A 26906-nucleotide genomic window follows, 5' to 3' on the forward strand; every position below is an offset into this window, starting at 1 on the left:
AATATCCTTTAAGTTTTTTTCCATAATTTTATATTTAAGCAATAGTTAAGTATAGATAACTGGAGCCTATTTGGCGGTACTACCGAAAAGTGGTACTTTTAGTTTTAATAAGTTTATGGTTAATAAATGTTTTTTTTTGCATCTGATTTGGTGTAATTTCTTTTAATACATTCCTATGAAGGTCACTGACTACTTCTATAGTCCTGAAATTGAAATATGTAGCTACTATAGGTGGTTTTCTGACCTGTGCTTGTCAGGCACATTGCGCATGAACTGAGGAGAATCTATATTGCGCCTGACGGAGGGTTAAATATTAGCTACACAGCAGCTATCAGACACTGGACGAGTCTGTCCTAAATGAGGCTGAACGGCACTCCTGCCTCCTGAATGCACGCCTTCGCTACACTTATGCACCAATCAGCGTCAGGACAATTGCAGCCTGGCAGCCAATCACAGCACGGAGCTGCACAGCCAATGAGCGGCTGCTGCTCCCAGAATCTGCCACTCCACTGAGACGCCCACTACACGGGCAGTACGGGAATGTCTGGCGTGTGGAGGAAGTGAGGCGATCACTGTGGAATTCCTGTGGCGCTCTGCCGTGCGGACATATTAGCTTAAGTAACTTTGCTCCTAGATCACGGTGCAGGGAAATGCCGCATTTTACTGTAGTGCCGGTGACCGAGCGGCAGAAGGACGAGTATTGTTCCGTGGAAGGAATTAACTACGTGGATTATCACGACTCCGAGCAGCACTCTCAGGATTGCTATGACACCGTTAGTTCAGATGGTGAGTCCGTGGCGGAGGGAAGGCTGCAGGTCTCAGGGCTGACAAATGAGAGCTGTGGGGTTGGTGTGGAGGTATTCGGCTGTTATTTATATCAGTGTGGGAGACTTCAGAGGAAAGAACTGACTGTACTCCGTGTACTCCACTCTCCAGCACTGATGTGTGATGTAAGCTGCTGAGCTCTCCGTGTACTCCACTCTCCAGCACTGATGTGTGATGTAAGCTGCTGAGCTCTCCGTGTACTCCACTCTCCAGCGCTGATGTGTGATGTGAGCTGCTGAGCGCTGCGTGTACTCCACTCTCCAGCACTGATGTGTGATGTGAGCTGCTGAGCGCTGCGTGTACTCCACTCTCCAGCACTGATGTGTGATGTGAGCTGCTGAGCTCTCCGTGTACTCCACTCTCCAGCACTGATGTGTGATGTGAGCTGCTGAGCTCTCCGTGTACTCCACTCTCCAGCACTGATGTGTGATGTGAGCTGCTGAGCTCTCCGTGTACTCCACTCTCCAGCACTGATGTGTGATGTGAGCTGCTGAGCTCTCCGTGTACTCCACTCTCCAGCACTGATGTGTGATGTGAGCTGCTGAGCTCTCCGTGTACTCCACTCTCCAGCACTGATGTGTGATGTGAGCTGCTGAGCTCTCCGTGTACTCCACTCTCCAGCACTGATGTGTGATGTGAGCTGCTGAGCTCTCCGTGTACTCCACTCTCCAGCACTGATGTGTGATGTGAGCTGCTGAGCTCTCCGTGTACTCCACTCTCCAGCACTGATGTGAGCTGCTGAGCTCTCCGTGTACTCCACTCTCCAGCACTGATGTGTGATGTGAGCTGCTGAGCTCTCCGTGTACTCCACTCTCCAGCACTGATGTGTGATGTGAGCTGCTGAGCTCTCCGTGTACTCCACTCTCCAGCACTGATGTGTGATGTGAGCTGCTGAGCTCTCCGTGTACTCCACTCTCCAGCACTGATGTGTGATGTGAGCTGCTGAGCTCTCCGTGTACTCCACTCTCCAGCACTGATGTGTGATGTGAGCTGCTGAGCTCTCCGTGTACTTCACTCTCCAGCACTGATGTGTGATGTGAGCTGCTGAGCTCTCCATGTACTCCACTCTGAAGCACTGATGTGTGCTGCTGAGCTCTCCGTGTACTCCACTCTCCAGCACTGATGTGTGATGTAAGCTGCTGAGCTCTCCGTGTACTCCACTCTCCAGCACTGATGTGTGATGTGAGCTGCTGAGCTCTCCGTGTACTCCACTCTCCAGCACTGATCTGTGATGTGAGCTGCTGAGCTCTCCGTGTACTCCACTCTCCAGCACTGATGTGTCATGTGAGCTGCTGAGCTCTCCGTGTACTCCACTCTCCAGCACTGATGTGTGATGTGAGCTGCTGAGCTCTCCGTGTACTCCACTCTCCAGCACTGATGTGTCATGTGAGCTGCTGAGCTCTCCATTTACTCCAGTCTGAAGCACTGATGTGTGATGTAAGCTGCTGAGCTCTCCGTGTACTCCACTCTCCAGCACTGATGTGTGATGTGAGCTGCTGAGCTCTCCGTGTACTCCACTCTCCAGCACTGATGTGTGATGTGAGCTGCTGAGCTCTCCGTGTACTCCACTCTCCAGCACTGATCTGTGATGTGAGCTGCTGAGCTCTCCGTGTACTCCACTCTCCAGCACTGATGTGTCATGTGAGCTGCTGAGCTCTCCGTGTACTCCACTCTCCAGCACTGATGTGTGATGTGAGCTGCTGAGCTCTCCGTGTACTCCACTCTCCAGCACTGATGTGTGATGTGAGCTGCTGAGCTCTCCATTTACTCCAGTCTGAAGCACTGATGTGTGATGTAAGCTGCTGAGCTCTCCGTGTACTCCACTCTCCAGCACTGATGTGTGATGTGAGCTGCTGAGCTCTCCGTGTACTCCACTCTCCAGCACTGATGTGTGATGTGAGCTGCTGAGCTCTCCGTGTACTCCACTCTCCAGCACTGATGTGTCATGTGAGCTGCTGAGCTCTCCGTGTACTCCACTCTCCAGCACTGATGTGTGATGTGAGCTGCTGAGCTCTCCGTGTACTTCACTCTCCAGCACTGATGTGTGATGTGAGCTGCTGAGCTCTCCATTTACTCCAGTCTGAAGCACTGATGTGTGCTGCTGAGCTCTCCGTGTACTCCACTCTCCAGCACTGATGTGTGATGTGAGCTGCTGAGCTCTCCGTGTACTCCGCTCTCCAGCACTGATGTGTGATGTAGCTGCTGAGCTCTCCGTGTACTCCACTCTCCAGCACTGATGTGTGATGTGAGCTGCTGAGCTCTCCGTGTACTCCACTCTCCAGCACTGATGTGTGATGTGAGCTGCTGAGCTCTCCGTGTACTTCACTCTCCAGCACTGATGTGTGATGTGAGCTGCTGAGCTCTCCATGTACTCCACTCTGAAGCACTGATGTGTGCTGCTGAGCTCTCCGTGTACTCCACTCTCCAGCTCTGATGTGTGATGTGAGCTGCTGAGCTCTCCGTGTACTCCACTCTCCAGCACTGATGTGTGATGTGAGCTGCTGAGCTCTCAGTGTACTCCACTCTCCAGCACTGATGTGTGATGTGAGCTGCTGAGCTCTCCGTGTACTCCACTCTCCAGCACTGATGTGTGATGTGAGCTGCTGAGCTCTCCGTGTACTCCACTCTCCAGCACTGATGTGAGCTGCTGAGCTCTCCATGTACTCCACTCTGCAGCACTGATGTGTGATGAGCTGCTGAGCGCTCCATGTACTCCGCTCTCCAGCACTGATGTGTGATGTGAGCTGCTGAGCTCTCCATGTACTCCACTCTCCAGCACTGATGTGTGATGTGAGCTGCTGAGCTCTCCATGTACTCCACTCTCCAGCACTGATGTGCGATGTGAGCTGCTGAGCACTCCATGTACTCCGCTCTCCAGCACTGATGTGTGATGTGAGCTGCTGAGCTCTCCATGTACTCCACTCTCCAGCACTGATGTAAGCTGCTGAGCTCTCCATGTACTCCACTCTCCAGCAATGATGTGATGTGAGCTGATGAGCTTTCCATGTACTCCACTCTCCAGCACTGATGTGTGATGTGAGCTGCTGAGCACTCCATGTACTCCGCTCTCCAGCACTGATGTGTGATGTGAGCTGCTGAGCTCTCCATGTACTCCACTCTCCAGCACTGATGTAAGCTGCTGAGCTCTCCATGTACTCCACTCTCCAGCAATGATGTGATGTGATCTGATGAGCTTTCCGTGTACTCCACTCTCCAGCACTGATGTGTGATGTGAGCTGCTGAGCTCTCCATGTACTCCACTCTCCAGCACTGATGTGTGATGTGAGCTGCTGAGCTCTCCATGTACTCCACTCTCCAGCACTGATGTGTGATGTGAGCTGCTGAGCTCTCCATGTACTCCACTCTCCAGCACTGATGTAAGCTGCTGAGCTCTCCATGTACTCCACTCTCCAGCAATGATGTGATGTGAGCTGATGAGCTTTCCGTGTACTCCACTTTCCAGCACTGATGTGTGATGTGAGCTGCTGAGCTCTCCATGTACTCCACTCTCCAGCACTGATGTGTGATGTGAGCTGCTGAGCTCTCCATGTACTCCACTCTCCAGCACTGATGTGTGATGTGAGCTGCTGAGCTCTCCATGTACTCCACTCTCCAGCACTGATGTAAGCTGCTGAGCTCTCCATGTACTCCACTCTCCAGCAATGATGTGATGTGAGCTGATGAGCTTTCCGTGTACTCCGCTCTCCAGCACTGATGTGTGATGTAAGCTGCTGAGCGCTCCGTGTACTCCACTCTCCAGCACTCATGTGTGATGTAAGCTGCTGAGCCCTCCGTGTACTCCACTCTCCAGCACTGATGTGTGATGTAAGCTGCTGAGCTCTCCGTGTACTCCACTCTCCAGCACTGATGTGTGATATAAGCTGCTGAGCTCTCCGTGTACTCCCCTCTCCAGCACTGATGTGTGATGTGAGCTGATGAGCGCTCCATGTACTCCACTCTCCAGCACTGATGTGTGATGTGAGCTGATGAGCGCTCCATGTACTCCTCTCTCCAGCACTGATGTGTGATGTGAGCAGCTGAGCGCTCCATGTACTCCACTCTCCAGCACTGATGTAAGCTGCTGAGCTCTCCATGTACTCAACTCTCCAGCACTGATGTGAGCTGATGAGCGCTCCATGTACTCCACTCTCCAGCACTGATGTGATGTAAGCTGATGAGCGCTGCATGTACTCCACTCTCCAGCACTGATGTAAGCTGCTGAGCGCTCCATGTACTCCACTCTCCAGCACTGATGTGTGACGTGAGCTGCTGAGCTCTCCATGTACTCCCCTCTCCAGCACTGATGTGTGATGTGAGCTGCTGAGCTCTCCATGTACTCCACTCTCCAGCACTGATGTAAGCTGATGAGCGCTCCATGTACTCCTCTCTCCAGCACTGATGTGTGATGTGAGCTGCTGAGCTCTCCATGTACTCCTCTCTCCAGCACTGATGTGTGATGTGAGCTGCTGCGCCCTCCATGTTACTCCACTCTCCAGCACTCATGTGTGATGTGAGCTGCTGAGCCCTGCATGTTTCTCCACTCTCCAGCACTCATGTGTGATGTGAGCTGCTGAGCCCTGCATGTTTCTCCACTCTCCAGCACTGATGTGTGATGTGAGCTGCTGAGCTCTCCATGTACTCCGCTCTCCAGCACTGATGTAAGCTGATGAGCGCTCCATGTACTCCTCTCTCCAGCACTGATGTGTGATGTCAGCTGCTGAGCCCTCCATGTTACTCCACTCTCCAGCACTCATGTGTGATGTGAGCTGATGAGCCCTGCATGTTTCTCCACTCTCCAGCACTCATGTGTGATGTGAGCTGCTGAGCCCTGCATGTTTCTCCACTCTCCAGCACTGATGTGTGATGTGAGCTGCTGAGCTCTCCATGTACTCCGCTCTCCAGCACTGATGTGTGATGTGAGCTGCTGAGCTCTCCGTGTACTCCACTCTCCAGCACTGATGTGTGATGTGAGCTTCTGAGCTCTCCGTGTATGTACTCCACTCTCCAGCACTGATGTAAGCTGCTGAGCTCTCCATGTACTCCGCTATCCAGCACTGATGTGTGATGTCAGCTGCTGAGCCCTCCATGTTACTCCACTCTCCAGCACTCATGTGTGATGTGAGCTGATGAGCCCTGCATGTTTCTCCACTCTCCAGCACTCATGTGTGATGTGAGCTGCTGAGCCCTGCATGTTTCTCCACTCTCCAGCACTGATGTGTGATGTGAGCTGCTGAGCTCTCCATGTACTCCGCTCTCCAGCACTGATGTGTGATGTGAGCTGCTGAGCTCTCCGTGTACTCCACTCTCCAGCACTGATGTGTGATGTGAGCTTCTGAGCTCTCCGTGTATGTACTCCACTCTCCAGCACTGATGTAAGCTGCTGAGCTCTCCATGTACTCCGCTATCCAGCACTGATGTGTGATGTAAGCTGCTGAGCCCTCCATGTTACTCCACTCTCCAGCACTGATGTGTGATGTGAGATGATGAACGCTCCATGTACTCCACTCTGCAGCACTGATGTGTGATGTAAGCTGCTGAGCCCTCCATGTTACTCTGCTCTCCAGCACTGATGTGTGATGTGAGCTGCTGAGCTCTCCGTGTACTCCACTCTCCAGCACTGATGTGATGTGAGCTGATGAGCGCTCCGTGTACTCCACTCTCCAGCACTGATGTGATGTGAGCTTTTGAGCTCTCCATGTACTCCTCTCTCCAGCACTGATGTGTGATGTGAGCTACTGAGCGCTTCGTGTACTCCACTCTTCACTGATGTGTGATGGCCCCTCAACATGCCACACGCAGTATGCTGGCCCCCCCAACATGCCCCACACATGCAGTATGCTGACCCCCACACACAATATTCTGGCGCCCAACATGCGCACCACACACGCTGTAAGCTGGCCCCCCAACATGCCCCACACATGCATTTTGCTTGGCCCCCCCACCATGCCCGACATGCTGTATGCTGGCCCCCCCCTAACATGCCCCACACACGCTGTATGCTGCCACCACACATGCAGTATGCTGGCCCCCCACCCATGCCCGACACGCTGCATGCTGCCCCCCAACATGCCCACCACACATGCAGTATGCTTACCCCCCCAACATGCCCCACACACACTGTATGCTGCCCCCCAACATGCACGACACGCTGTAAGCTGGCCCCCCCAACATGCCCCACACATGCAGTATGCTTGCCCCCCCCAACATGCTCCACACACTCAGTATGCTGCCCCCAACATGCCCCACACGCTGTATGCTTGCCCCCCAACATGCCCCACAAATACTCAGTGGTGAAATAATAACAATAAAAGCCTACTACTTAGGCTGAGTGCAGACGGAGTTTTTAGCCCTGCGGATTTTTCCGTGCAGAATGGAAGAAATCCGCAGGTCAAATGACCTGCATTTTTCCTGCGGATTTCTTCCAGTTTTCTTGCGGTTTTCCACTGCGGTTTTCCCCCTGCGGATTTGGTGACAGGGGAGATGGAAAACCGCACAAAAAAAGTAACATGCTGCGGATTTTGTACCGCGGGAAAAATCCACAGCGTCTGCACAGCGTTTTTTTTTTTCCTTGATTTTAAGGCTACTGTACATCACAATGCGGATATGCAACGTTTCTGAGCGGTAAAATCCGCTGCGGATCCGCTGGATATCTGCATCGTGTGCACACAGCCTTAGTCCTGTTCCCATGGTCACTCAGTGCAGCACATGTACTGAGTCTCAGCGCAGCAGGTGTGATTTAGTGCCACCATCTTCCTTTCTGTGCTGTCTCTCTGACGATCTCAGGAGGGCTTTAAACTAGAAGAAGAGGGGATGGGAGAAAAAACAGCAGACAAGAACATGCAGCAGAAGGACAAACTAATCAAGGATACTAGATGTGGTAAAGAGGACCCAAGACAGGGTACTCAGAAGGAAGCTAAGAAAAAGGAAGCAAAACTTCTTTCCTGCATGCTGACCAACACAAGAAGCCTGACCAATAAGAGTGAAGATCTGGAGTTGGTAATGTATGAAGAAAAATACGACGTAGTAGGAATAACTGAGACATGATAAGATGACAGCTATGACTGGGCGGCTAACTTGCAAGGATATGATTTGTTTAGGAGGGATCGTAAAAAAAGGAAAGCGGTTGGAGTCTGTCTATATATAAAGTCCACTTTAAAGCCCACACTAAAGGGGGTTTTACACTAAGCGATATCGCTAGCAATATCGCTAAAACGTCACTGGTTTTGTGAAGAGAAGATATACAAGAGGGAAACGAAGAGGTGGAGTCTTTATGGGTGGAGATACAAGGAGGGAAAAGTAATAAAATCCTCATAGGGGTTTGTTATAAGCCACCAATTATAACAGAAACCACTGAGAATGTATTATTGAAACAAATAGACAAAGCAGCAAATCACAATGAGGTGATTATTACGGGGGACTTCAACTACCCCGACATAGACTGGGAAACTGAAACCTGCGTATCTCAGAAAGGAAACCAATTTCTGTCAGCAACCAAGGATAATTATCTGTCACAACTTGTGCAGGGCCCAACTAGAGGGACAGCCCTTCTGGACTTAATTTTAACCCCTTCCTGACATCCGACGTACTATCCCGTCCACGGTACCCGGGCCCGTATGACCGTGGACGGGATAGTACGTCTACCGCGATCAGCGGCGCCCACGTGGTGAGCGCCGCTGATCGCGGCCGGGTGTCAGCTGACACCCGGCACAATGTGTCAGGGGCGGTCACGGACCGCCCCCGACACGTTAACCCCTTGCACACCGCGATCAAACACGATCGCGGTGTACCGGGGGTTAAAGGGAAGCATCGGCAGGAAGGGGGCTCCCTCCGTGCTTCCCTGAGCCCCCCACGGCAGCGCAATGTGCAGCGCTGCTGCGGGGGGCTCCTTTCCTCCAGGCCCCCGAATCCAAGATGGCGACAGGGGCCTTCCGGGGGCCTGAGGAAGCTGGCTTCCTCAGTGCCTGCAAAGCGCAGGCATGAGGAAGCCTTCTGCAGTGCCTGTGTCAGATCGCTGATCTGTCACAGTGATCTGTGATGTGACAGATCAGCGATCTGTCACAGGACAGTGATGTCCCACCTGGGACTATTTAATAAAGTAAAAAAAAAAATAAAAAAGTGTAAAAATAATTAAAAAAAAATCGCCAAATATATTAGAAAAAAAAAAAAATATTCCCCCCAATAAATCCATTTTTTGGAAATAATAAAAAAAAAACCCAATAAAAGTACACATATTAGGTATCGCCGTGTCCGTAACGACCCGCCCTATAAAACTGTCCCATTAGTTAACCCCTTTAGCGAACCCCTTAAAAAACGAAGCAAAAAATAATGATTTATTATCATACCGCCAAACAAAAAGTGTAATAACGCGCGATCAAAAAGACGCACATAAATATCCATGGTACCGCTGAAAACGTCATCTTGTCCCACAAAAAACGAGCTGCCACACAGCATCATCAGCGAAAAAATAAAGTTATAGCTCGCTGAATAAAGCGATGCAAAAATAATTATTTTTTATATATAATAGTTTTCATTGCATAAAACCGACAAAAACATAAAAAAACGACCTAAATGAGGTATCGCTGTAACCGTACTGACGTGAAGAATAAAACCTCTTTATCAATTTTACCGCACGCGGAACGGTGTAAACGTACCCCCCCAAAAGAAATTCATGAAACGCTGGTTTTTGTTCATTCTGCGTCCCAAAAATCGGAATAAAAAGCGATCAAAAAATTCCACGTGCCCGACAATGGTACCAATAAAAACGTCAACTCGTCCCGCAAAAAATAAGACCTCACATGACTCGGTGGGTCAAAATACGGAAAAATTATAGCTCTCAATATGTGGTGATGCAAAAACTATTTTTACAATAAAAAGCGTCTTTTAGCGTGCGACAGCTGCCAAAAATAAAAACCGCCATAAATAGTAAATCAAACCCCCCCGTTATCACCCCCTTAGTTAGGGAAAAATAATAAAATAAAAAAAAAAATGTATTTATTGCCATTTTTCCATTAGGGTTAGGGCTAGGGGTGTGTTGGGGTAGGGTTAGGGTAGGGTTAGAGCTAGGGCTAGGGTTAGGGTTAGGGGCGTGTTGGGGTTCGGGTTGGAGTTAGAATTGGGGGTTTCCACTGTTTGGGCACATCAGGGGCTCTCCAAATGCAACATTGCGTCTGATCTCAATTCCAGCCAATTCTGAGTTGAAAAAGTCATATGGTGCTCCTTCCCTTCCAAGCTCTGCCATGCGCCCAAACAGTGTTTTACCCCCACATGTAGGGTATCAGCCTACTCAGGACAAATTGCAAAACAATTTTTGGGGTCCAATTTCTCCTGTTACCCTTAGGAAAATAAAAAATTGGGGGCAAAAATATCATTTTTGGGGAAAAAATGATTTTTTTATTTTCACGTCCGAGCGTTATAAACTTCTGTGAAGCACTTGGGGGTTCAAAGTGCTCACCACACATCTAGATAAGTTCCGTGGGGGGTCTAGTGTCCAAAATGGGGTCACTTGTGGGGAGTTTCAATAGTTTAGGTACATCAGGGGCTCTCCAAACGCACATGACACCCGCAGACCATTCCATCAGTCTGCATTCCAAAACGTCACTACTTCCCTTCCGAGCCCCGACGTGTGCCCATACAGTAGTTTTCTCCCACATATGGGGTATCAGCATACTCAGGACAAATTGGACAACAACTTTTGGGGTCCAATTTCTCCTGGGACCCTTGGGAAAATAAAAAAATGGTGACTAAAAGATCATGTTTGTGGAAAAAATACGAATTTTTTATTTTCACGCCGGGGCGTTGTAAACTTCTGTGAAGCACTGGGGGGGTCAAAGTGCTCACCACACATCTAGATAAGTTCCTTGGGGGGTCTAGTTTCCAAAATGGTGTCATTTGTGGGGGGTTTCCACTGTTTTGGTACATCAGGAGTTTTCCAAACGCGACATGGTGTCCGATCTCAATTCCAGCCAAAAACGTCAAATGGCGCTGCTTCCCTTCCGAGCTCTGCCATGCGCCCAAATAGTGGTTTACCCCCACATGTGGGGTATCAGCGTACTCAGGACAAATTGCACAATAACTTTTAGGGTCCTGTTACCCTTGGGAAAATAAAAATTGGGGTGAAAAGATCATTTTTGTGGAAAAAATATGATTTTTTAATTGTACCGCTGTACGTTATAAACTTCTGTAAAGCCCTTGTGGGTTCAAAGTTCTCACCACATATCTAGATAAGTTCCTTGGGGGGTCTAGTTTCCAAAATGGGGTCACTTGTAGGGGGTTTCCACTGTTTAGGTACATCAGGGACTCTCCAAACGTGACATGGCGTCCGATCTGAATTCCAGCCAATTTTGCATTGAAAAAGTCAAACGGCGCTCCTTCCATTCTGAGCTCTGCCATGCGCCGAAACAGTCGTTCCCCCCCACATATCAGGTATCTGCGTACTCAGGACAAATTGCACAATAACTTTTGCAGTTCAATTTCTCCTGTTACCCTTGGTAAAATAAAAAAAATTGAACCTGAAGTATTTTTTTTTTTTTTTAAAAAGTTAGATGTTCATTTTTTTTTAAATATTCAAAAAAATTCCTGTGACGCACCTAAAGGGTTAATAAACTTCTTGAATGTGGTTTTGAGCACTTTAAGGGGTGCAGTTTTTAGAATGGTGTCACTTTTGGGTATTTTCTATCAAATAGACCCCTCAAAGTGGCTTCAAATGTGATGTGGTCCTAAAAATAAAATGGTGTGTTGTAAAAATGAGAAATCGCTGGTCAACTTTTAACCCTTATAACTTCCTAACAAAAAAAAATTTTGGTTCCAAAATTGTGCTGATGTAAAGTAAACATGTGGGAAATGTTACTTATCAAGTTTTTTGTGTGCCGTATCTCTGTGATTTAAGGGCAAAAAAATTCAAAGTTGGAAAATTGCAAAATTTTCGCCAAATTTCCGTTTTTCTCACAAATAAACGCAAGTTATTTGAATGAAATTTTACCACTAACATGAAGTACAATATGTCACGAGAAAACAATGTCAGAATCACCGGGATCCATGGAAGCGTTCCAGAGTTATGACCTCATAAAGGTACAGTGGTCAGAATTGTAAAAATTGGCCCGGTCATGAACGTGCAAACCACCCTTGGGGGTGAAGGGGTTAAGCAACAGGCCAGATAGAATAACAGAAGTACGAGTCGATGGGCACCTAGGGAACAGTGACCACAATATAATACAATTCCACTTGTCCTTCAGTAAGGTGCCCTGGAACGGGGTTACAAAAACGCTGAATTTCAGGAAAGCAAAGTTTAATCAGCTTAGAGAGGACCTTCGCCGAATTGATTGGGACAATGTCCTCAAAATAGGAGCACAGAAAATAAATGGGAAATATTTAGCTAGCCATACCGTACAGAAATAAAAGGGCTAGGAACAGGAGAACACCAATGTGGCTAAATAAGGATGTAAAAAGGGCAATAAAGAACAAGAACAAGGCATTTAAGAAGCTAAAACAAGAAAGCAATGAAGAAGCATTAAAAAGTTATAGAGAAAAAAATAAAATCTGTAAAAAACGAATACATTTAGCAAAAGTGGAAACTGAGAGACTCATTGCTAAAGAAAGTAAAACAAAGCCCAAACTATTCTTTAATTATATAAACAGTAAAAAGATTAAAATTGATGGTGTCGGCCCTTTAAAGAACAATGAGGGTGAAATCATAGAGAGCGATGTGGGAAAAGCAAATGTTTTAAATACTTTTTTCTCAACAAGTGTTCACACAGGAAAAGGATTTGCCAGGGGAAATGCAGAGTGATAATGTAAACTCCCCATTAAGTATTACCTGCCTAACCCAGGAAGAAGTGCAGAACCGTCTTAGTAAGATTAAAATTGACAAATCACCAGGCCCTGATGGCATTCACCCTCGGGTATTAAGGGAGTTAAGTAATGTGATAGACAGGCCTCTATTCCTTATATTTAAAGACTCTATAGAAACAGGGTCTGTTCCTTTTGATTGGCGGCAAGCAGATGTGGTACCAATATTAAAAAAGGGGTGTAAAAGGGAACCTGGAAACTATAGACCGGTAAGCTTAACATCTGTTGTGGGTAAAATTTTTGAAGGGTTTCTAAGGGATACCATTATGGAATGTCTCAATGTTAATAAATGTTTAACTCCATATCAACATGGATTTATGAAGGATCACTCCTGTCAAACTGACCTGATCAGCTTCTATGAGGATGTAAGTTCTCAAATGGACCAAGGAGAATCATTGGATGTCATTTATCTCGACTTCTCTAAAGCATTTGACACTGTCCCACATAAAAGATTGGTAAGTAAGATGAGAAAGCTTGGGCTAGGGGAAAATGTGTGTAGATGGGTAGGTAGCTGGCTTAGGCTAGTTTCACACTAGCGCTTTGGAGCGCAGCGATGGCCTGCGCACGGCCGCCGCTAAGCCCCGCCCCCTGCCGCGCCTCCGCCAGTAGCTCGGCCTACCGGCTCATGGCGCTGCATGCGTCCTGCGTCCCCTATCTTTCACTGGGGGCGCAGGCCGTGCGCAGTATGCGTTGTGCGGCGCATGCGTCCTTTTGACGGTGCGCCGACCTGCGCCAAACGCAACCTGCTGCGGTTTGGTTGCGCCCAGCGCACCGTCAAAAAGGCGCATGCGCCGCCAAACGCATACTGCGCACGGCCTGCGCCCCCAGTGATAAAGATAGGGGACGCATGCAGCGTCATGCGCCGGTAGGCGGAGCCACCGGCGGAGGCGCGGCAGGAGCGGGGCTTAGCGGCGGCCGTGCGCAGGCCGTCGCTGCGCTCCAAAGCGCTAGTGTGAAACTAGCCTAAGTGATAGAAAACAAAGAGTGGTTATTAATGGGGCATACTCAGATTGGACCAGGGTTACTAGTGGGGTACCACAGGGTTCTGTATTGGGCCCCCTACTATTTAATATATTTATTAATGATCTACTGGATGGCTTACACAGTAAAATATCAGTATTTGCAGATGATACAAAACTATGTAAGATAGTTAACACAAAGGAGGACAGTTTGCAACTACAGACAGATTTGATTAAATTGGAGAATTGGGCTGAAAAATGGCAAATGAGGTTTAACACAGATAAGGCTGGTTTCACATTCGCGCTTTTTAAGCGCACGCACGGCCGGGGGTAGCTCCGCCCCCGAGCCGGCTCTCTGCCCGGCGTGCCCGCCCCTTCCTTGTAGCGCCGCCTCCTAGCGCACAGCGGCGCCTGCGATCGGCGCACCCTATCTTTAGCATAGGGTGCGCAGATCGTGCGCAGGCCGTGCGCTAGTTGCGCTTTGACCTGCGCACTTTTGACGGTGCGCCGTGCGCGCCAAAATCCGAAAAGTTTGATTTTGGCGCGCACGGCGCACCGTCAATAGTGCGCAGCGCAGGTCAAAGCGCAACTAGCGCACGGCCTGCGCACGATCTGCGCACCCTATGCTAAAGATAGGGTGCGCCGATCGCAGGCGCCGCTGTGCGCTAGGAGGCGGCGCTACAAGGAAGGGGCGGGCACGCCGGGCAGAGAGCCGGCTCGGGGGCGGAGCTACCCCCGGCCGTGCGTGCGCTTAAAAAGCGCGAATGTGAAACCAGCCTAAGTGTAAGGTTATGCACATGGGAAGGAGAAACCGATGCTACAATTACTTACTAAATGGGAAACTGCTGGGGAAATCAGACATGGAAAAAGACTTAGGCATCTTAGTCAGTAGCTAAATTGCAGTGCCCAGTGTCAGGCAGCTGTCACCAAAGCAAATAGGGTCATGGGATGCATTAGAAGAGGTCTGGGGACACGAGATGAAAACATAATTCTCCCTCTGTACAAATCACTCGTCAGACCACACTTGGAGTATTGTGTGCAATTTTGGACGCCGGTGCTCAAGAAAGACATTACTGAACTTGAAAGGGTTCAAAGGCGGGCTACTAAAATGATAAATGGAGTTGGTTCACTACAATACCTAGAAAAGTTATCAAAATTAGGTCTATTTACTCTAGAAAAGAGAAGACTTAGGGGAGACTTAATATATATGTACAAGTATATCAGAGGGCAATACAGAGATCTCTCCAATGAACTGTTTATACCAAGGACTGTGACAAGAACAAGGGGGCATTCTCTTCGTTTGGAGGAAAGACAATTTCTGCCCCAGCATAGAAGAGGGTTCTTCACGGTAAGAGCAGTGAGACTCTGGAATTCTCTTCCTGAGGAAGTGGTGATAGCCAACTCATTGAATGAGTTTAAGAAAGGAATGGATGCTTTTCTTGTGAGTAACAGTATAGAAGGTTACGAATAACATAATATTATAGGTAGATGGTTGACCCAGCTTAGGGGAAGGAATTTTTTCCCCTATGGAGAAAATTGGCTTCTACTCTGTGGGTTTTTTGCCTTCCCCAGGATCAACAATGCAGAACAGCTGCACTAAAAATAGGCTGAACTAGATGGACATAAGGTCTTCCTTCAGCCTTCAAAACTAAGTTACTATGATCTGGTGGAGCAGGGAGCCGATGGCGGGTAAGGAGAGCGAGCTAGCTAACTGCCTAGATTCTCCATCGCCAAGGTCCACGGTGCAGATATAGTGGAAACCTGTAGGTAACTGTGTCCCTAAACCCTACAAGACAGCTGTATGGAGTACCAGGTGATTGCTGTCTTGGTGCAGGTGACATAATGACATCGCTGCACTGTGCCACCTGTACCAGGCCACGTCATAGGAAGAAGCCTCTCTCCAGTAATTGTGCGATTTGGGTGAGGTTAATAAACGTTTTATTATTTTTATACAACACCGTTGGTTATTGTGTGGCACAGCAAAGGGCATTATTATGTGGGGTTATGGTCGGTGGTTGTGTTATAGTGGTTTCTGGGACTTACATATTTTTTTGTTATGTGGCTAAAAACCTACAGGCATGTCAGCCCCATGAGACACAATCCTGAAGTCCTTGATAACCCCATTGGGCTACCTTCTCACTATGAATCTGGTGCGATGTTGATAGTGCAGCAATTCCTGCACTATTATTTAAAGTGGTTACTTGCAGTTTTTCATTGCGGTTTTGTCTGCATTTTTTTCACATGCGTCTTTTATTGCATTTTTGATGCTGAGGTTTCTCTTGTTGGCACATCATGCCTTAACCCCTTCACCCACTAACCTAATTTCTCCTTCCTGACCAGGCCAAATAGTAATAGTAAAAACATTGGAACACTTCAGTGTATCCCAGTAATTCTAAGATTGTTTCTTGGTGCCGCATTGTACTTTGTTAGTGATACATTTTAAATTGCTATTTTTTGCGTTTATTCATGAAAAGCTTTAATTTTTTTTCCTTTTAAACCATAGAGTTATAGCACACAAAATGTTTAATAAATAAAATCTACCACATGCCTACATTATATCAGCGTAATATTTGAAACATATATATATTTTTTTTTTGGTAAGATGTTACTAGGATTAAAGTTAACCTGTCAGCAGGATTGTGCTGAGTAACCTACAGTCAGGTCGGCCCCATTATACTGATTACAATGATACCTGGTGATGAAATCTGTCTTGTGGTTCTTGTTTACTCTGTATTTTCAGTTTTGAGTTAATGATATGCTCGTGCTCTGGGACGGCCTGTGGGGGGCTTCATGTGGTGCTCTGCTTACTTATTCATCTGTATAGCTTATGACAGGTCACCGATCCCTCATGGACCTGCCCTCTATCTTACATACTGAATATAATGTTTTTACTCCACTAAGATGGCACGAGCTGCGCAGTAGCATCAATCGGATCTTTAATTGATGCTACTGTGCAGGCGCCACCGCCGCAATTTTTAGAGATCTTTTTTTCTGATTAAATTTATATTACCAAATAAAATAATGAAATATACAGTATACAGGGTTTGCCATTTAAATGGATCCACCTAAATAAAATGGGAATGGTTGGTGATATCAACTTCCTGTTTGTGGCACATTAGTATATGGGAGCGGGGAAACTTCAAGATGGGTGGTGACCATGGCGGCCATTTTTAAGTTGCCCATTTTGCATCTAACTTTTTTTTCAATGAGAAGGGGGTCATGTGACACATAAAAATTGAGAATTTCACAAGAACAACAATAGTGTGCTTGGTTTTAATGTAACTTTATTCTTTCATGAGTTATTTACAAGTTTATGACCACTTATAAAACGTGTTCAAAGTGCTGCCCATTGTGTTGGATTGTCAATGCCACCCTCTTCTCCCACTCTTGGAAAAATAACTGATGCCACACGTGCCTGAAACACGATATGTGAAGGAGGTCTAAGGGTGCAGTGATCATATTGACACGACAGGTGTGTCACTGAATTTTATACCATTGGGCAGTGAAGAAAAAATGATTCAATTTTTACCATTCAAATTTAGTTTTAGCCCCAGGTTTTACATTTTCCCACTAGGAAATGGGTAAACATGGCACCAGAATTTGTCCCACAATTTCTTCTGAACGTGGCCATACCCCATATGTGGCTGCTTAGCCACATGGCAAAACTCGAGAGGGTGGGAGCTCTATTGGACTCTTGGAGCACATATTTTCTAGAATAGTTTGTGGACTTCATATGCAAAACCCCTAAGTTTCAGAAGAACAAAACCCCTCCTCGAGTTGCCTCAATTTGGAAATCGAGCCCCTCTGGTAATTTACGTACAGGTGTAATGACGACTTTGACTTTGTGTTTTCCAAAAACAAGTAGCAGTGGATGCCATTGTAGTCACCAGTACATTCTGCCCAGCTCATGCTTCTGGAGACACGCACCTGTAAATTAGGAGGGCTCTCGTCACTACAGAAATGCCAAAAATGTGGGCACTAAATGTGGCTACCAGTGATGTATGAACCCCCAATATTTTCATTGCCAGATAATAGACCTGAGTGGGAAGATGTTGTTGTTGTTGTTGTTGTTGTTGTTGTTGTGTTTTGTTTTTTTTTTGTTTTTTTTGTGGAAGTTGAAACTTTTTTTTTTCTGGGAACATTTTGGATCACATTTGTCCTGCGCTCTAGTCTAAACACTAACATCAGTAAATTTCCACCAAAATCTCCAGATGACGTGACTCATGCGACCGCTCTGGCTGTAAACTACTGGGGAATGAATGTGAAGCAGCGGGTGCAGGCTAACTAACTAGCGGTGATGTCTGAGCCTGCGCTCGCTGCCGGCCTGAACTCCTGTGACCTCAGTACCGTGGGAAAATGCAAGTGATGAGCTCACTGCAGTTCAAGCTCTGTCCCAGTGACCTCATCACTTCCATTCTCCCACGGTACAGAGGTCACAGGAGTTCAGTTTCACATTCATTCATTCTCTGCTCACACTGATCGCGGCAGAGCAGGAGAGAATGAATGAAAGCTCGCTTCAGCACCAGCTGCCCGGGGAACAGCGTTTACTGTAATGCTCTTCCGCGGCGGCCGTCCTTGTGGTCCTGATGCGGCACATGGATGCTAGACGTGTGCCACACGTACTACACATATGGACACACGGACACTGATATCTCCGGTACCGGTTTTTCCAGTACCGGAAATATCAGGACATGTGAAACCACCCTTAGGCTATGTGCACACGTACCGGAACTCTTGCGGAAATTACCGCGAGAATTCCGGAATTCCATTCCGCGGGAAAATCGCATTTTAAATTCCTGCGATTTTCCCGCGGAAAAAATAGCATTTCGCAAGCGTAATTAGCTTGCAAAATGCTAGCGTTTTCCAAGCGATCTGTAGCATCGCTTGGAGAACTGATTGACAGGTTGGTCACACTCATCAAACAGTGTTTGATGAGTGTGACCAACTTTTTACTACTGAGGCCGCCTATTCAGCATCAGTAGTAAAAGATAAATTGTAAAAAAAAAATAAAAAATGGTGTTATTCTTACCTTCCGACGTCCCGCCCAGCCGTTCCCAGTAATCCTTTGCGAAAATGCCCGCGATGATGCACATTCTCGCGGGATCGCGGTGATTCGCAATGATGTCGCGCGAATGACCGCGAGACTTCGCGATCCCGTGAGAACGGACGCCATCGCTGGCATTTTCGCAAAGGATTACTGGGAACGAGAGCGTGGAGAGAGGCGGGAAGGCTGCGCGGGACGTCGGAAGGTGAGGATAACAATATTTTTTATTTTAAATTCTATTTTTTTTACAGTCTCCTCTCCATCCGCAAATGTTCTGCTTACTTTTCGCATGGTGTGCACAGCCACATGCGGGAAGTAAGCGGAACAATGCATTCCTATGAGTGCGGGATCGCCGCGATTCCGCAAAATTTATGAGCATGCTGCGGTTTTTACCGCGAAGCGATTCCGCCGCGGTAAAAACCGCAGCATTAGCACAGCATTGCAGAATCCCATAGGAATGCATGGGATGCTTATTTTCGCGGTTTTGCGGCAAAATAGCGCGGTTAAAACCGCCGCGGAAACGCAAAAAAAAGCCACGTGTGAACTCAGCCTTAGATTTAGACAAACTTGTGAACAATATTTGAGAGGAAAAAAAGCTTTGTACATAGAACAAGTCTTAGATATTTGGGTTAAGCACATTTTATATTTTTTGTTCAGCATGTGTATGTATATCTAGATAGATATACAAAGTGATCTCTCTCTTCTTGCGCTTTGTGTCATTACAAACACTGCTGCAGCTGTGTCCAGATAGTGCGGTCTACTCAGCTGTACTGCCCCTTCCCCCTCACTGGCTGGCTGCCTGTGCGATGGAAGCCGAAGTGTTCATCACAATGGCACACAGCTCTGCAGTTAGGCTACTTTCACACATCAGTTTTTTGCCGTCAGGCAGGATCCGGCTTTTTTTAGAAAAAACGGATCCGGCATAAATTTTGGAGAACTGTAGAAACGGATCCGTTTTTTTGCTGGATCCGTCTCTGTTCCTGGCGGCTGGCCAATTGGATCTGAGCATGCGCAGACTTAAAAAAACCGGATCCGGTTGCTGGATCCGTCTTTTTCTGGATCCGGCGCATTCCGGCGCCCATAGACTTTCATTGTAGCAAAAAGCTGGAAGCGCCGGATCCGGCGCTTCCGGCTTTTTCGCCGGAGACAAAAAACATTACAGTAGACGTTTTTTCAAGACGCCGGAATGAGACAAGTTGCCGGATCCGGCAAAAAACGGATGAAACGCAATGCCATCCGGCGCGATCCGGCGCTAATGCAAGTCAATGGGGAAAAAACGGATCCGGCATTGCATTTTGCCGGATCCGTTTTTTCCAAAAAAAGCCGGATCGCGCCTGAAGGCAAAAAACTGATGTGTGAAAGAGGCCTAAAGCCACACCTGCCATGGTAACCCATTAATAACCAGAGCAGGGAGCCGCTGGGTTAAGGTAGCTGCAACTGCTCCATTTAAATGCAGCTGTCAGAAACCAATGGTGGTATCTAAATGGTTAACAGCCAAAGCCGCTCTACGGCTTGTGGCTTCGGCTCCGCGCACCCTCCACACTTGTGGACCCCTTTCCAGGATATTTATCCTAATGCAGAAAGGGATTAAATATATAATGGAATGGGACAGGCCGCTGCAAAAGAACTTCACTGCAAGTCTGTGGAAATGGGGAATCTGATAAACTTGTCAACATGTTAACCTTATACAAGCCATAAACAATAACCATTGATAAAGGGTGGATATGATATTGGGGCAGCGTGTGTTTGCTTCTGGCATTGTTATATGGTCAAGATAAAACCTAAAGAAATTCTAAGGATTTGCTGAAGAAGCGCACACACACACGCACGCGCACACACATCAGAATCAAGTGAGAGGAGGAGACTGTTCCTTTAGTTATATATAACCTCAATACTTACCAATGGTATCAGCTACTTCTAGGATGTGACCAGAATCTGAAGGAACAAATAGGATGGTGTATGTCGCTGGAGGGCAAACGCTTCTTTAAGGGTCTGAAGTGCGGCTGTTTGCAGGTTGAAAACAAATCTAACATAACTTTCTTAACTTTTTTTTTCTTTTTCTACATATTTCTTCTTTTTTTTTTTTTTTTAGCATCATACAAGTAATATATATTTTTATGTTGCTCAGTGTACGCTAAATTCTTTTATTAAACCTTTGTTGATTTGTTTGTTTTTTAACACAGGTCATGGGAGTGTCCGAGAGAATAGTCCATTTCTCAAGAGCTCTGAGCCGCACGGAAGCAGTGAGTTCTACGACCGGAACCTAGCCTTGTTTGAGGTGAGACAGTGTAAATTGCACTACATATTACGATTCGCCTACTTAAAAGGAACCGGTCACCAGTTTTGTCCTGTGTCAAGAGCGCTTGCGCTGCTATGATTTGTCCTCCGCCCACAGTAGGGCAGAGCATAGTGCGCAGTTGCGAGACAGTGATTTTTTTTTTTTTTTTTTGCGCTGGAGAATTCGCCCAGTTATGTGTATGATGCAGGAGGCGTCCCCCACATCAGTTACAGCAGGATGACTGCGAACGGCAGCCGGAAGGAGGGATGGAGTCCGCAGAAACCTCGCCCATCGGACCAGACGGACAGGATTAACATGCAGCACAGGAGAACTTCAAAGTTGTTTTGTGGGGTATACAGGAGGCGTCAGGGGTCATATAACCATAGATGGACTGCAGCACAGGTGCTGATTAAGGTCATAGTTTTAGTTGAAATAAAACAAAACTGGTTTCTTTGAACAAATCATAAGCCGCACACTTGTATCGCTAATAGACTGAAAAGGTAAGATGCTAAGAATTAGCGTTAAAAATGCTACTCGTTACCATCATAAATGTTCATATTTAAAGCCAAAGTAGGTAACATTCCATTCAGGACTCTCCCTTACACATTGACAAATATGTATGTGTCACTAGACCTCCAACCTCATAAAATGAAAGGTGTCTATAGAAAATGACCCTGTTTAAAGGGGTTGTCCGATGTCCGAGAAGTCTGCAGTCATTCTGTGCCATGTGCTCACTGTCGCATGGTTCTGGCATATGCGCCTTTAGCGTGTCACTTCTGGTCCGCTGGAACGCATCCTGCGTTCCAATTAACATTAGTTCTTGTACAATAATCTGTGTCTCCGATGGCCCCAGTTGCCATGCGTAGAGCTACCACCAGTCTTCCAATTTCAATTTATTTTATTAATTTATGTACACTATCAAAAACAATAATTAGTCGCTTCCTGACCGCTCACTGTACATAAGCGTCGGCGCTTGCTGGGCTCTGTGCAGCGCCAACGTTTATGAGCAGTCGGTGGTCTTGGAGTGCTCAGGACCCACAGGGTCTTGTAAGCGCTGTGGTTCCTGTGCAGAGCGGTAGCTGACAGGTGACATCATCAGGATCTGATTAGATCCGGTCCCAATGATGAAAAAACTTTGCTATCTTCTAGCTAGATGATACAATCACGGCATTTAGAAGATAGCAGAGGGAGACCACTGCTATACTCGCTGCTCCGATGCCCCCCAGCAGCCTAGTCTAACAAGCAATCTGACAGTATAAAACAGTCAGCTCTCATACAATGCAATACATGTGTATTGCATTGTTGGAGACCAGTGATCAGCCAAATAAAAATTGAAGTTCCATACAGGGATTAAGTAAAAAAATGTACAAAAAAGTTTTAAAACTATTAAAAAAAATCACAAAATAAATAAAGAAAAAATACTAAACCAAGAAATACATATATTTATGTAAAAACAGAAAGGTATTGCCGCGTCCAGAACGAGCCAACCTATAAAACTGTCTCAATTGTTAACTCCTTCAGTGCACTGTTTTAAAAAACAAAAATGAGCAAAAACCTTTCCCTTTTTCATTATGCAGCCAAACAAAAAGTAGATTAAAATGCGATCAAAAAGTCAAATCTAAATAAAAATGGTAGCGATGAAGAAGTAATCTTATCCCCCAAAAAACAAGCTGCTATACAGCTCAAGCAGCGGAATAATAAGTTTTAGCTCTAAGAATAAAGTGATGCAAAAATAATTTTCTATAAAATAGCTTTTATTATGAAAAAGTGCCAGAACACAAAAAAACTATATACATATGGTATCACTGTAATCGCACCGACCTGAAGAATAAAGCTGCTCCTATTAATTTTACCACACGCAGAATGGCAATTAAAAAAACCCTATAAAATCAATTCCTGAATTACTGGTGTTTGATCATTCTGTCTCCTAAAAATCAGCATAGAAAGCGATCAAAAAATGTAGTGGCCCAAAAATGGTACCAATAAAAACTTGTCGCCTAATCACTAATAACCACACGAGGAACGGCGTAAAACATAAAATCAATGTTTCACCTGCTGTTGACTTGTTCATTTTGCCTCACAAAGATCACAGTAAGGGTTGGTGCACATTTATCCTGCGTTCTGCGCTGAGCGTTTTCTCGGGGATTTCCGTGTAAGTCTCTGAAACACGTGATTCAGACAGAGCTCCAGGAGAAAAATTGCCTATAATGAGGCAGATAGAGGCACTGTGGACCCGTCTGACCTGTGATATGGTGGTGTCCGTCTTTTTAGTCATACATAAAAGCACGGTCCACCAGTTTTGTGCACCTCTGAAAAGGACACCACTGAACAGAGGCCAGATAGAGTTCAAGAGGCCTTTATTAGTGGAGGCCGCCAGCATCCTGCTATATGTGCATTTGTCATCAGACAGGGTTTTGGGAAGGCCAAATCTTGTGTTAGGAGTTCAAGAGTAACTCTACTGTGTTATTATAGGGAATAGATTCCTCGGGGGTTTCATCAGAATCATGTCACTCGGAGATTTAGGGCTCATACTCGCATGTAAGAAACTCAGACGAGTCTCGCACATCAATACCTGCACTGCCGCCGGAGCGCTCAGCTGCATAGAAATATATGCAGCTGAATGCTCTGATCCGAGTGCCGGCGGTAGTGACAGGTATTGACATGCGAGACTCGTCCGAGTTTCTCGCCTGTGAGTATGAGCCCTAAGATTGAAACCTCAAAGTAAGTGCTCAGTGTAGAGCACCGGATAAATGTAATCCCAAACGTTATGTAAAATGTTCCCAACAAAAGCTTCAACTCAATCCGCAAAAAAAGCAAGCCCCCACTCAGGTCCTTCATCTGTTAATGGAAATATAGGGGGCTTCCACTTTACTGGTAGTACAAAGGCTCTGGAAACGTCCTATGGCTCCTCACCCCCCTAGAAGAAATGCATCAAATTCTGCACTCACAAATCCACCTCTCCTCTGAGCCCCAGTGTGCTTAACCCACATGTTTGGCATTTCTGTAGTGATGACAGCCTGCCTAATTTATGGGTGCATGTCTCCAGAAGCATGAGCTGGGCATAATGTACTGGTAACTAAAGCATACTGGTCACTACAATGGCAGTTTACAATTTTCACTCTAAAAAATCCATTGCTGCTTGTTTCTGGAAAACACTTATGGAGTCAAAATCGTCACTAGACCTGTAGATAATTTCCAAAATGGGGGCAATTGAGGGGAGATTATGCTTTTCTGGCATTTATGGGCTTAGTATATGGAGTCTGGAAACTATTCTATAATTTGTTCTCCAAGAGTGAAATAGCGCTCCGTCCCTCTCGAGTCTCGCTGTGTGGCTAAGCAGTACTGTACAGCCACATATGGGGTATTGCTATGTTCAGCAGAAATTGTACGCCACATTTTGGCACCATTTTTATCCATTTCCCATTGTGACACTGGAAAATCTGGAGCTAAAACTATTTTTTTTTTGTAGTATAACTTTAATTATTTTTTTCTTCACTATCCAGTGGTATACAATTATGAGACCCACTTTGGTGTCAATATGATCCCTGCACCCCTAGATGAAATCATTGAGAGGTGTAGCTTGTAAAATTGAGTCACTTATGGGTGGGTTCTGCTGTTCTGGCACTTCAGGGGCTCTGCCAATGTCAATGGCCCTCTGAAACCAGTGCAGCAAAATCTGCGCTCCTTCCCATTTGAGCTTTGCACTGTGCCTCAAAAGTAGTTTTCGACCACTTATAAGGTATCGGTGTACTCGGGAGAAATTGCATAACAAATTGTACTGTTTGTTTTCTCCTGTTACCCCTTTTAAAAATTGCAAACTTTGGGTCAAAGCAGCATTTTAGTGGGGAAAAAATAGTAATATTTAATTTACTCAGCCCATTTTTATTCAAGTTTGTGAGTCGCCTGAGGGTTAAACATACTCCCTGGTCCCCTAGATGAATTCCGTAAGATGTGTAGTTTACAAAATGTGATCACCTGTGGGGATTTCTGCTGTTTTGACATGTCAGGGGCTCTTCAGATGTGACATGGTATCCATAACCTATTGGAGCAAAAATGGCACTCCTTCCCTTTCCAGCTCTACCATACGTTCAAGTAGTCGTTTTTCAACAAATATGACAACAAAAGAGCCCAGTTGTCTGTAAACCCCAGACCAGATGACGAGAACCACAAAATAAGATTATTTTTTTATTAATACCTATTTAAAATATAATTAAAATGTAGGCACAGAACATATTTTCACAAAAACACCCAGAAGGGGGCACCAGAGTAACACCCAAAACAGATATTTAATTAAATTAATTTACCCATATAAACAAGTAGTGATGGTAAAACCAGATATCTTAGAAAGACTTAATGCATGCACACCATATAAGACAGCATAATACCCTTACAAATAAATTAGATACAATAAATAGAGAGGTCCCAAAATAGTAAACAAATGCCAATATAAAGAAGGTACTAAATTTATCCAAAGAAATTGAAAGACCCTATTGGTTCTATTATAACGGTGACCATCCCTTCAAAGTGTAGCCAAAGACGTATCTAGGAGGGTATTTACCTGAATTAAAGGGGTTGTCCGGGCTTTTCACATAATCTCAGTGCATATCTGGGCTTCAGAATGCTGACAATAAGTAATTTACCTTCTGAATCATAGAATCGTAGAGTTGGAAGGGACCTCCTGGGCCATCTGGTCCAACCCCCTGCTCAAAGCAGGATTCGCTAAATCATCCCAGTCAGATGTCTGTCCAGCCTCTGTTTGAAGACTTCCATTGAAGGAGAACTCGCCACTTCTCGTGGCAGCCTGTTCCACTCATTGATCACTCTAACTGTCAAAAAGTTTTTTCTAATATCTAATCTGTGTCTCTTCCCATTCAGTTTCATCCCATTGCTTCTAGTCTTTCCTTGTGCAAATGAGAATAAAGTTGATCCTTCTACAATGTGACAGCCCTTTAGATATTTGTAGACAGCTATTAAGTCTCCTCTCAGTCTTCTCTTTTGTAAACTAAACATTCCCAAATCCTGCAACCTTTCCTCATAAGACAGGGTTTGCAGACCGGTCACCATTCTGGTCGCTCTTTTCTGAACTTGCTCCAGTTTGTTGATGTCTTTTTTAAAATGTGGTGCCCAAAACTGGACACAATATTCCAGATGAGGTCTGACCAAAGAGGAGTAGAGGGAAATAATGACTTCACGTGATCTAGACTGTATGCTTCTGTTGATACATCCTAGAATTGCATTTGCCTTTTTTGCTGCTGCATCACACTGTTGACTCATATTCAGTCTGTGATCTATTAGTATACCCAAGTCTTTTTCACATGTGCTGTCACTTAGCCCTATTCCTCCCATTCTATATATGCTTTTTTCATTTTTATTGCCCAGATGTAGTACTTTGCATTTCTCCCTGTTAAAAACCATTCTGTTAGTTGCTGCCCACTTCTCCAGTTTATTTAAATCTTTTTGAATCCTCTCTCTCTCTTCTCTAGTATTAGCTATCCCTCCTAGCTTTGTGTCATCAGCAAATTTAATCAGTTTACCCTCAATTCCTTCATCTAAATCGTTGATAAAGATGTTGAACAATACAGGGCCCAGGACAGAGCCCTGTGGTACCCCACTTGAGACATTCTTCCAACTGGATGTGCAGCCATTTACGACCACTCTTTGGGTCCGATCACTAAGCCAGTTATGAATCCACCTAACAGTTGCCTTGTCCATTCCATACTTAGTCATTTTTTCAATAAGGATTGTATGAGAGACTTTGTCAAATGCTTTGCTGAAGTCAAGATATACTATATCTACAGCATTTCCTTGATCCACCCAATCAGTGATACCGTCATAGAAGGAAATTAAGTTAGTCTGACATGACTTATTAGTTAGAAACCCATGCTGACTCTGTTTAATCACTTCATTCTTATCCAGGTATTGACATACATGTTGTTTAATAATTTGTTCAAAGATC

At 45.9% G+C, this 26906-nt stretch overlaps 1 protein-coding gene across 1 annotated transcript in view; it reads left to right on the forward strand.

The window, feature by feature from the left end:
• The first annotated feature begins 379 nt into the window (after positions 1–379).
• Positions 380–26906, forward strand: part of SLC12A4 (solute carrier family 12 member 4) — a 423457-nt gene continuing 396930 nt past the window's right edge. The window contains exons 1-2 of the mRNA XM_073550797.1: positions 380–786; positions 20856–20950. Of these exons, the coding sequence (XP_073406898.1) occupies positions 651–786; positions 20856–20950 (231 nt within the window). The 5' untranslated portion in view covers positions 380–650. The remainder of the gene's footprint in view (positions 787–20855; positions 20951–26906) is intronic.

This window comes from Dendrobates tinctorius, unplaced genomic scaffold (assembly GCF_039654945.1).
Source record: "Dendrobates tinctorius isolate UK_male_01 unplaced genomic scaffold, ASM3965494v1 ptg000170l, whole genome shotgun sequence".
In the NCBI taxonomy this organism is placed as follows: Eukaryota; Metazoa; Chordata; class Amphibia; order Anura; family Dendrobatidae; genus Dendrobates; species Dendrobates tinctorius.